The sequence below is a fragment of the Triticum urartu genome, chromosome 5, assembly GCF_003073215.2.
Source record: "Triticum urartu cultivar G1812 chromosome 5, Tu2.1, whole genome shotgun sequence".
NCBI classification, from domain to species: Eukaryota; Viridiplantae; Streptophyta; class Magnoliopsida; order Poales; family Poaceae; genus Triticum; species Triticum urartu.
In genome coordinates this window covers 391167635-391179133 of record NC_053026.1, presented here as the reverse complement: position 1 = coordinate 391179133, position 11499 = coordinate 391167635, and the positions used below count along the sequence as shown (strand labels likewise).

At 48.7% G+C, this 11499-nt stretch overlaps 1 protein-coding gene across 1 annotated transcript; it reads left to right on the top strand.

The window, feature by feature from the left end:
* Nucleotides 1-6499: 6499 nt before the first annotated feature.
* LOC125509227 (RING-H2 finger protein ATL46-like) lies at nucleotides 6500-8272 on the top strand. Its single transcript, XM_048674149.1, has one exon. It carries the CDS (start codon nucleotides 7037-7039, stop codon nucleotides 8117-8119), a length of 1083 nt encoding a protein of 360 aa, XP_048530106.1. The 5' UTR covers nucleotides 6500-7036; the 3' UTR covers nucleotides 8120-8272.
* The last annotated feature ends 3227 nt before the right edge of the window (nucleotides 8273-11499 follow it).

Genomic DNA, 11499 nt, shown 5'->3' with positions numbered 1-11499 from the left:
TATGATCTGATCGATGAGAATTTCTGAGTTATCAGTTCGTCAATCACTTAAGACATTGTGGAATTGTTTCACAGTTGAAGCCACCTGGAACACCACAGGGTAATGGTGTGTCCGGACGTCGTAATCGAACCTTATGAGATATGGTGCGATCTATGATGTCTCTTACCGATCTACCGTTTTCATTTTGAGGTTATGCGTTAGAGACAGCTGCATTCACTTTAGATAGGACACCATCTAAGTCCGTTGAGACGACGTCGTGTGAACATTGGTTTGGCAAGAAACCAAAGTTGTCGTTTCTTAATGTTTGGGGCTGTTATGCTTAAGGCTTCAGCCGGAGAAGCTCGAACCCAAAGCGGACAAACACATCCTCATAGGATACCCAAAGGTGACAGTTGGGTATACCTTCTATCTCAGATCCGAGGGCAAATTATTTGTCTCTAAGAATGGGTCCTTTCTCGAGAAGGAGTTTCTCTCGAAAGAATTGAGTGGGAGGAAGATAGAACTTGATGAGGTTGTCGAACCTTTACTTCAACCAGAGAGTGATGCAACACAGAAAGATGTTTTCTGTGGCGCCTACGTCTGTTGAAGAGGAAGTTAATGATAGTGATCATGAAGCTTCGGATCAAGTTGCTAGCGAACCTCGTAGGTCGACAAGGATATGTACTACTCCTGAGTGGTACGGTAATCCTGTCTTAGATATCATGTTGTTGGACAACAACGAACCTACGAACTATGGAGAAGCAATGGTGGGCCCGTATTCCTATAGATGGTTAGAAGCCATGAAATCCGAGATAGGATCCATGTATCAGAACAAAGTATGGACTTTGGTGGACTTGCCCGATGATCGGCAAGCCATTGAGATAAATGGATCTTTAAGAAGAAGACGGACGTGGGCGGTAATGTTACCGTCTATGAAGCTCGACTTGTGGAAAAGAGTCTTTTCACAAGTTCAAGGAGTTGACTACGATGAGAATTTCTCACCCGTAGCGACGATTAAGTTCGTCGGAATCATGTTAGCATTAGTTGTATTTTTCGATTATGAAATCTGACAGATGGATGTCAAAACAAGTTTTCTTACCAGTTTTCCTAAGAAAAAGTTGTATGTGATACAATAAAAGGTTTTGTCGATCCTAAGGATGCTAAAAGGTATGCTAGCTCCAGCAATCCTTCTATGGACTAGAGCAAGCATCTCGGAGTCGGAATATATGCTTTGATGGAGTGATCAAAGCTTTTAGGTTTATACAATGTTTGCTAGAAACTTGTATTTACAAGAAAGTGAGTGGGAGCACTACAACATTTCTGCTAAGTATATGTGGATGACATATTGATGATCCGAAATAATGTAGAATTTCTAGAAAGCATAAACGGTTGTTTGAAGAGTGATTTTCAAAGGAAGACCTGGATAAAGCTGCTTACATATTGGGCATCAAGATCTATAGAGATAGATCAAGACGCCTGATGATACTTTCAAAGAACGCACACCTTGACATGTTTTTGAAGGAGTTCAAAATAGATCAGTCAAAGAAGGGATTCTTACCTGAGTTGTAAGGTGTGAAGTTGAGTAAGACTCAAAGATTGACCACGATAGAAGAAAGAGGAAGGACGAAGGTCGTCCCCTATGCTTTTGTCATAGGCTCTATACGATATGCCATGCTGAGTACCGCACCTAATGTGTGCCTTGCCACATGTCTGGCAAGAGGGTGCAAAGGTGATCTAGGAGTGGATCACCAGATAGCGGTCAATATTATCCTTAGAGGAATAAGGAAATGTTTCTCGGTTATGGAGGTGATAAAGAGTTCGACGTAAAGAGTTATGTCGATGCAAGCTTAACACCTATCCGGATAGCTCTGAGTAGAGATACCGGATACGTATAATGGAGCAACAATTTGGAATAGCTCCAAGTGGAACGTGGTAGCAGCATCTACGATATGACATAAAGTTTTGCGAAATACATAGGGATCTGAATATTGCAGACCCGTTGACTACAACCTCTCTCACAAGCATAACATGATCAAACCCAGAACTCACTGAGTGTTAATCACATAGTGATGTGAACTAGATTATTGAGTCTAGTAAACTCTTTGGATGTTGGTCACATGGCGATGTGACCTGTGAGTGTTAATCACATGGCAATGTGAACTACATTATTGACTCTAGTGCAAGTGGGAGACTGTTGGAAATATGCCCTAGAGGCAATAACAAATTAGTTATTATTATGTTATATTTCATTGTTCATGATAATCGTTTATTATCCATGCTAGAATTGTATTGATAGGAAACTCAGATACATGTGTGGATACATAGACAACACCATGTCCCTAGTAAGCCTCTAGTTGACTAGCTCGTTGATCAATAGATGGTTACGGTTTCCTGACCATGGACATTGGATGTCGTTGATAACGGGATCACATCATTAGGAGAATGATGTGATGGACAAGACCCAATCCTAAGCCTAGCACAAGATCGTGTAGTTCGTATGCTAAAAGATTTTCTAATGTCAAGTATCATTTTCTTAGACCATGAGATTTTGCAACTCCCGGATACCGTAGGAGTGCTTTGGGTGTGCCAAACGTCACAACGTAACTGGGTGGCTATAAAGGTGCACTACGGGTATCTCTGAAAGTGTCTGTTGGGTTGGCACGAATCGAGACTGGGATTTGTCACTCCGTGTAATGGAGAGGTATCTCTGGGCCCACTCGGTAGGACATCATCATAATGTGCACAATGTGACCAAGGAGTTGATCACGGGATGATGTGTTACGGAACGAGTAAAGAGACTTGCCGGTAACGAGATTGAACAAGGTATCGGGATACCGACGATCGAATCTCGGGCAAGTATTGTACCGATAGACAAAGGGAATTGTATACGGGATTGATTGAATCCTTGACATCGTGGTTCATCCGATGAGATCATCGTGGAGCATGTGGGAGCCAACATGGGTACCAGATCCCCCTGTTGGTTATTGACCGGAGAGTTGTCTCGGCCATGTCTGCATGACTCCCGAGCCCGTAGGGTCTACACACTTAAGGTTCGATGACGCTAGGGTTATAGGGAATAGATGTACGTGGTTACCGAATGTTGTTCGGAGTCCCGGATGAGATCCCGGACGTCACGAGGAGTTCCGGAATGGTCCGGAGATAAAGATTTATATATGGGAAGTCATCATACGGTCACCGGAATAATTCAGGGGGTTACCGGTATTGTACCAGGACCACCGAAGGGGTTCCGGGGGTCCACCGGGAGGGTCCACCTACCCCGGAGGGCCCTATGGGCTGTGTGTGGAGAGGGACCAGCCCCTTAGTGGGCTGGGCGCCTCCCCCCTAGGGCCCATGCGCCTAGGGTTTGGGGGAACCCTAAAGGGGGGGCGCCCCTTGCCTTGGGGGGCAAGGCAACCCCCCATGGCCGCCGTCCCATCCTCAGATTGGATCTGAGGGGGCTGGCCCCCCTCTCCCTTGCCCCTATATATATATATGGAGGGTGGGAGGGCAGCCGCACCCAAGTTCTGGTGCAGCCCTTCCCCTCTCCCAAGTCCTCCTCCTCTTCCGCGGTGCTTGGCGAAGCCCTGCAGGATTGCCACGCTCCTCCTTCACCACCACGCCGTCGTGCTGCTGCTGGATGGAGTCTTCCCAACCTCTTCTTCTCCCCTTGCTGGATCAAGGTGTGGGAGACGTCACCGGGCTGCACGTGTGTTGAACGCGGAGGCGCCGTTGTTCGGCGCTTAGATCGGAATCAACCGTGATCTGAATCGCTGCGAGTACGACTCCTTCATCCGCGTTCTTGCAACGCTTCCGCTTCGTGATCTACAAATGGTATGTAGATGCACTCCCCTCTCCCTCGTTGCTAGATGATTTCATAGATTGATCTTGGTGATGCGTAGAAAATTTTAAAATTCTGCTACGTTCCCCAACACCTTGGTCATAGGAAGTGAGCTCTTTCACAACTTTTGGCTGCCTCAAGGCTTCAAATGATCATCTATGAGGAAGATATACCAACAAGCCCCCTATCAATTTGAAGGGCGAACCATTACCACCTGACACAATTTCCTTCTCAACAACAAGGTGTTTGTGGTTTCCTCAATTCCTCAACCTAAAGAAGATCGATGAATTCGGTGGAGGTCTTATGTCCTAGCTCTCCTTTTCCTTACTGATATCGGGCGATGGTAGTGCATTTGGATGACATCGATGTGTGCTTCAGTAGCGGAGGAGAGGTCATTCTCATATGCATGGAAAACCTTGTTCGAGCATTGATTGGATGTATAGGAAAAAACATGCATATTTGCGACCCGTCTATTCCTAGGGTAACCGTGGGTTCCATCAAGTGCGGTGCGGCCAACAAACTAGAATCAATTGGCTACCACCTCAGATTCCTCTACTTTCAATGGTGCAGTCAGCACCTCACCTTACATGTAGAAAACATTCTACCAATATATGTCCTGCGTGCGTACGTTCATAGGGGTAATTATGTATGTGTATGTGTGTCTGCGTGTGTATGAACATTTATGTATGTACTACGTTAAAAACACATTTTCCTTTTTTTGCGGAAAAAACACAATTTCCTTGCACTGAGTTTGGCCTACGAAGACATGGGAAATGCCATTTATGTTTCCTTTTGTCGATTGTTATATATATGCTTGGGCCATTTAAGTACTGATGAGCCGCATCCGCTACCAAAGAGATGGATGAGAGGGCGATCTAGTTTTGACTTTCAAGTTGTTGCTAGTAATTGAGCCTTTCTTCTTGGAATTATGTGTAATGAAACTATATCCAAATTACTAGGAATTACTAATATTCAAAATACCTCATTATGGAATTATACGTGTAATTATGCATGAAATTACTTTACATGACTAACATGAAATTATCACTTGTTGAAACGTACTTAAGTTACATGCTTAATGAAGTTGGTCGATTATTAGTCGAATATAATATACTATTTATATTGGAAAGACTATCCGGGTAAAATAATAATCGGAAGGAGCTAGATCGCATAATTAGATTACAACCCTAATGTTGATCTACATAATTAGAGGAATTTACACTCTATTATGGCGAGTTGCTCACAAGCGCATGCTCCGGAGACATAACGGGTAGAATCCGTTAACAGACAAATTTGATTGTGATTGGTAATTTGGTCTGAAATCTATCCTTGAGAACTAGTTGAAAAGACTATGAATCTTATCTGTATAAGAGGTGGACTCTTTAAAAAGACAATATAAAAAGATTCCTATTCCCTAACCTTAGATATGCAAATTGTGAGCGGCATCATGGATAAGCGCAGCGAAATATGGGGTAGACCACCAATTATTTCTAACATTTCTAATGATTGAAAGCTATGAAACCTACCTAAAAATTGGGTTCCTTTTCTCTCGAGGGGTGTAAAGCTGTGATTCACATAGGTGTACTAGCTTAATCCAGAGTTTCAAAAGGTCATCGGAAATTTGCTAGAAGTTGATGCTCGAGTTTAAAACCGTACGCATCAACCCCTTTAAAAATAATTGCAAATTTCAGTTCTTTTTCCACTTGCGCGATCCACTTAAGCTGGCGACCAACAGGATAATCTCACGAATTATTTAAAACACAGAAGAGGCAGAGAGAGAACCTAGTAACATGCCGGACCGAGAATCGGGGGGTTGACTAATGCAAATCCCGAGCTATCCATTCCATTCTGCCTACACGTCGACGCAATCAAGCAAGATGGTTACCCTCGTATGATTCGCCGGGGTGTTGACTTGAGGCCAGGCCACATGCAGCACCGTACCAGGGACGCCGTGGCACCAGAGCGAGCGCCAACGCTCGCTGTCCATGTCATGTCCGGCACGCCGACCGGCCGGGCACGGCAGGACGGCCGGAACTGACGAGCGAACCATGAAGCGGACGCACAACCGCATGCGGAGGTGGACGTGGCCGCCCTGACAGTCAGCATGAGCGACACGCCATGCGCCCATGTACCCGGCCGGTACGTACGTGCCCCGCCACTGCACAAACCGGCGTACGGGACACCACACCACACCACCAGATGGTTGGCCGTGTACCCGTGCGTGGGTGGAGGGTGGTCCATCGTCCATGGCTCCACCTCCATGCCCGGCCGCTGTTACGCTCGGTTTCAACAGTCTCTCCGGAGTTCCCACGGGACAGGCATACGTCCGTCCTCCCTTGGCAGTTGGTTCATTGGCCGTTGGCACCCTCGTAATCCCGCAGAAAACACTGCCGCGGCCCACGTCCATGTATGATTGTATGTACAGGTAGCAGACGATGGTTGCCGATGGGTCTCGCCTCCGTGGTGGCTACGATCGAGCTCGCTCGCTGGCCTTGGCCGGACCGGCCACGGGGCCCGGGTCAGCCGTCGCCGTCGCGGCAATTATGCCATGCCTCCAGATTTCAGCGAGGATGGGTCCACGGGTCGAAGTACCCCGGCTCGCTCGCTCAACCACCTCCAACGCTGACATGCTGTTCCCTCTCCTTATTTATTCCCTCCCCGCACTTTCCGTATGTCACAAGTGACGAGCCTCAACCCGACTGAACCCAGCTAGCTGAGCCCAACGTTGGGAGGAAGAGGAAGAAGCTTCACGTGGCGCCCGCCCAGGTATCCATCCTCCCCTCCCGCCAACCACCCGGGCGGGCGGCGTACTGGTAGACAACGCCCCGCTAACCGCACACGGCGACCCATCCATAACCATACCATACCATACACCACACCAGCGCCGAATAGATTGGTACGTACGTACGTACGCCAATAATACACAGCCCAACGAGACAGAGGAGGAAGATGGTCAAGTGAGTAGGCGGAGGAGGAGGATACAATATTCTGCATCGCGGAAAAAGGTTTAGGTTTGGTGCGTAGCTTCCTTCCCGGTTGACCTCACCGAGGGATCTTTTGTTTCTTTCCGTTCGGTGCCCGATCGTTCCACTCCAACTGATCCCTCCGCCTACCGAGAGCTATCTGGGATCGCTCGGCGGTAGTGGATATATAGCTGGGCGTTTCTTTTCGGGTTTTGTCGTGGATGAGCGCTGCGTTGGCGACGGAGGGAGGAGGAGCATGGCGACGGTGAGGAGGGTGGCAGGCTTGTCGCTCCTCGGGCGGGAGATCAAGGCGGGCGATGATGGATTCGTGGGCGCGCCCGAGGCGGCTGTCACGACGCCGGAGCCGGGGGGGCCGTCGGCCACGGCGGCCAGGATCACGCCGGCCGTGCTCTTCATCACGGTCGTGCTGGCCGTGGTGCTGCTCGTCTGCGGGTTGATGCACATCTTGCGCCGGCTCTTCCTCAAGAGCCACCGCGCCAATGCCCGGGCGGAGGCCGTCGAGCGGCAGCTGCAGCAGCTGTTCCACCTGCACGAGGACGGCGCCGGGCCCGGCCTCGACCAGGCCGCCATCGACGCGCTGCCGGCGTTCGCCTACGCCGAGCTCTCCGGCAGCTCCGGCGCTAAGGGGCAGCGCCAGTTCGACTGCGCCGTCTGCCTCAGCGAGTTCGCCGCCGACGACCGCCTCCGCCTGCTCCCGCTCTGCGGCCACGCGTTCCACGTCGCCTGCATCGACACCTGGCTCCGCTCCAGCTCCACCTGCCCGCTCTGCCGCACCGTGCTGTCGGTTCGCGCGCCCTCCGCCGTCGCGGCGGCCGCGGAGGCCGCCGGCGAGCCGGACATCGAGGAGCAGAAGCAGGAGCAGGAGGACGCGTCAAAGGAGGTCGTCGTCGCAAGCACCGTCGTGCTTCCGGTCAGGCTCGGCCGGTTCAAGAACGTCCAGGGCAACAACAACACCGCCGTCGACGTCGAGGCGGGCACCAGCAGCCGCCTCGACGCGAGGAGGTGCTTCTCCATGGGCTCCTCCTACCAGTACGTGCTCGCCGAAGACAACCTGGTGGTGTCCGTGCACTGGCGTCCCGGCGACGGCAGCGCGGCCATGCGCCCCGGCGTGACCACGGCGAGCAGTGACCAGCAGGGCAAGAAGGTCTGCGCCGCCAGCCGCGGCGACAGCTTCTCGGTGTCCAAGATCTGGCAGTGGGGCCGCAGCGGCAGGAGGCTCCCCGTGCTCCCTGCCGGCTCGTCGTCCCCGACAGATCAGGACCTCCCGTGGGCGTCGCCGGCGAGCGCGCGCAGCACGAGGCAAGAAACCGACACCTGATAACGATGGTAGAATCTATACACAGATACACACACATGCATGTATTTCGTCCTGTGCCGTTTATTTGTTCATTAGTGCTACGAGTAGCTAGCAATAAGCATTTCATGTTAAGAGTTTTCCATGCATGCCTTTTTGATGAATCTTTTTGGGCAATGTTGAGTGGTTGACGTTTCCTCGGAAGTGGATGGCAAGCGAACACACTTTGCTGGCAGTTTTAGTTGCGACGCGAGATCAAACAGTGAATTTTCTTCTTCTCAGAAATGGGAAATTACCATGGAACTATATGAAGAAAATGCCAGCAAAAACATTCGCAAATACCACCCTCGCAGTGAGCGTTCGCCAATTATTGGGGTCCATGTTTTTTGTCTACTGCTCCGAAGCCATGTATACAAGTACAACATCATCATCATCATCAAAACTCATATGGCTACTCATATAGCTAGCGCATTGCTACATTTTGTACTGCTCCACTGGAATGTTCCGGTGTTTATCATCAGCCCGGACACGTACAGCAGGGGCTAGCAAATCCTAGCATGGCCATGGAGTCCGATTACTGTGGGTGGCCCTGTCCCAATCCGAGGTCCCATGCACAGCATAATGGCGCTGCCACGTACAGGTGTCTGCCGCCGGCGCCTCCTCAGTCCTCGCTCACCTGTGCTCTCGCAGCACCACCACCATTAAACTCGGGATCTGGGCCGTTCGATGGGCAGATTTGGGTGGCACTGTCCTTGGCTTCTGGCGGGATTGGTTAGGGGGCTTAATGGCCGATGCGTGAGAGGTGTCCCATCTAGCTAACCCATCTACCGCCATTCTTCCAGCCGCAGCAACTAGAGACTTAGCCGACTTTAATTATGCTGCTGAATTGGTTGCACAGTAGGAGTATAGTACAGTCTGCAGTGGTCGATCGGCACTGGGATCATGGGCCACGGCGGCTTGGATGGAGCGTTGCTGGGCATGATGATCGGTAGGAGTATCCAAGTGGGGGCGGCTGCTAGCAGACAACATTTTCTACTCCCTTTATCGTTGGCCTTGATGGGCACGGTGATTTCGATTCTGATTCCTCTTCATTGTCAGTTATCACGAGGCCTTCTTGTTTGACTGGCTTGGTTAGATATGTGCTACGTACTACTCTAATCTTATTTTTTTTGATAAAGGACATTTCATTAAATTGATATATCAAGGTGATACAATTATATCTAAAAAATGCCCGGCTTCTGCATAACTCGATGCACACAGTCAAAAGGTCCAATCAACCCAAAAAATAAAATCGTTTTACAACTTAAAAAGATAAATTAGTCCAAGCCTATGATGTGGCAGATTCTATCCGGAGATCACACCGCCATCCATGGGGGAGAAAACCTACCTGGCCGTACGCTCCAGCCGCGTAGACGTCATCATAAAAAGGTCCTTGTCCTCCGGCCTCTACAGGATAGACCAAGTACGGAGCCACCACGTACATACACGAATAACCTGCATAGGAGATGAAACACATTTTTTATTAAAACCACATCATTCCTGGTAAGACACAATGCCCAGCATGAGGCAGCCGCCCCCACAAGAATATGTGCAGAAAATTGTTTATCAATACCCCTCAACCAGTTGCCGAACATGTTACGAGCACTACGTGGTGAGTATAAATTTGAAGCTACTTGAACTATGGCCCAAACCGCCCGAGCGAACTTACACTCAAAAAATAAGTGCTTAGTAGACTCGTCATTTTGGCAAAAGAGACATGCGTTGGTGTCTTGCCAGTTGTGTCGTGCCAAATTATCTCTAGTTAAGATGACCCCTCTGTTTAGGAGCCAGAGGAATATCTTCACTCTTAGAGGGATTTTAAACTTCCACAATTTCCTGTTATCAACCGGAACATCACAATGAACCATTGCATCATACATGGATTTGACTATAAACTTGCCATTCTGATGCAAATTCCATCGAAAGATGTCCGGTTCATCTGACAGCTGAATAGCCTCTAGACGTATGAGTAGCTCATTCCAAGCTGCCAGGCGAGGTCCTAAAAGGTCCCTACGGAAAGAAATATCAGGGTTTTCTTGTCCCAAAACTTGTTTGATGGTGACAAATTTATGTCTAACAATCCTATACAAACTCGGGTATTGCACCATGAGTGGTGTGGTCCCTAACCAGATGTCTTCCCAGAATCGAACCTGGGAACCGTCCCTAACCGAGAAAGTTCCAAATTAGAAAAAGAATTCCTTGGCCTTCATGACTTCAGACCAAAAATGTGAGTCACCAGGTTTCCAATGGACTTGAGAAATGGCTTTGGATTCCAGGTACTTATTACGAATAATTTTCTGCCATACTCAATTCTCAGCGAGTAGTTTATAAACCCGTTTGCTGAAAAGAGCAATATTTTTAATCTCAAGGTCCTGAATTTCAAGACCCCCTTTACTTTTAGGTTGATATAATACCGTCCATCTAGCCAGTCGATATTTCTTTGATTCATTATCACACTGCCAAAAAAACCTGGATCTAAAGTAATCGAGACGTTGAAGAACCCATGTCGGTAGATGGAAGAATGATAACATATATAAAACCATGTTGCTTAGGACGGAATTGATCAAGATCAATCGCCTCCCATATGACAAGAGTTTGGCTTTCCAACTGGCTAGCCGTTTCTCAAGTCTCTTCCACATGCTTCCACTCAGCGATAGTTAAACGCCGATAGTGTATGGGAATACCCAGATACCGAATCGGGAACTGCCCGAGCTGGCATCCAAAAATGTTAGCATACTTAGGTGCATATTCTACAGCATCCCCGAAGCAAAAAAGTTCGCTCTTATGAAAATTAATTTTGAGGCCAGAAAGTTCCTCAAATGCACATCAAAGCAGCTTGAGATTTCTTGCTTTATCTAGATCATGATCCAAGAGAAGTATCGTGGCATTCGCATATTGTAGGATAGATAAACCCTCTTCTACCAAATGAGGAATGACGCCGCTAACCTGACCGGCCACCTTAGCCCGCTCAACAAGGGTAGCTAACATGTCAGCCACAATGTTAAACAAAATGGGTGATGCGGGGTCCCCTTGGCGAAGCCCCTTCCTTGTCTGAAAATAGTTCCCAACCTCATCGTTAACTTTGATGGCCACACTACCTCCAGAAACAAAACTCTCAACCCATCGACACCATTTTGGTGAAAACCCCTTCATGCGTAAAGTTTTCAACAGAAAGGGCCATTTAACTTTATCATAGGCTTTTTCGAAATCTATTTTAAAGATCACTCCATTCAACATTTTGCGGTGAAGCTTGTGCACCGTTTCATGCAGCACAACCACACCATCTAGTATGTTGCATCCTTGCATGAATGCAGTTTGAGTGGGCTTGATGACATGGTCAGCCACCCCGTTCAACCGGTTAGTTG

Coding starts and splice junctions, on each gene's coding strand:
- LOC125509227 (XM_048674149.1), top strand. CDS start 7,037: ATGGCGACGGTGAGGAGGGTGGCAGGCTTGTCGCTCCTCGGGCGGGAG.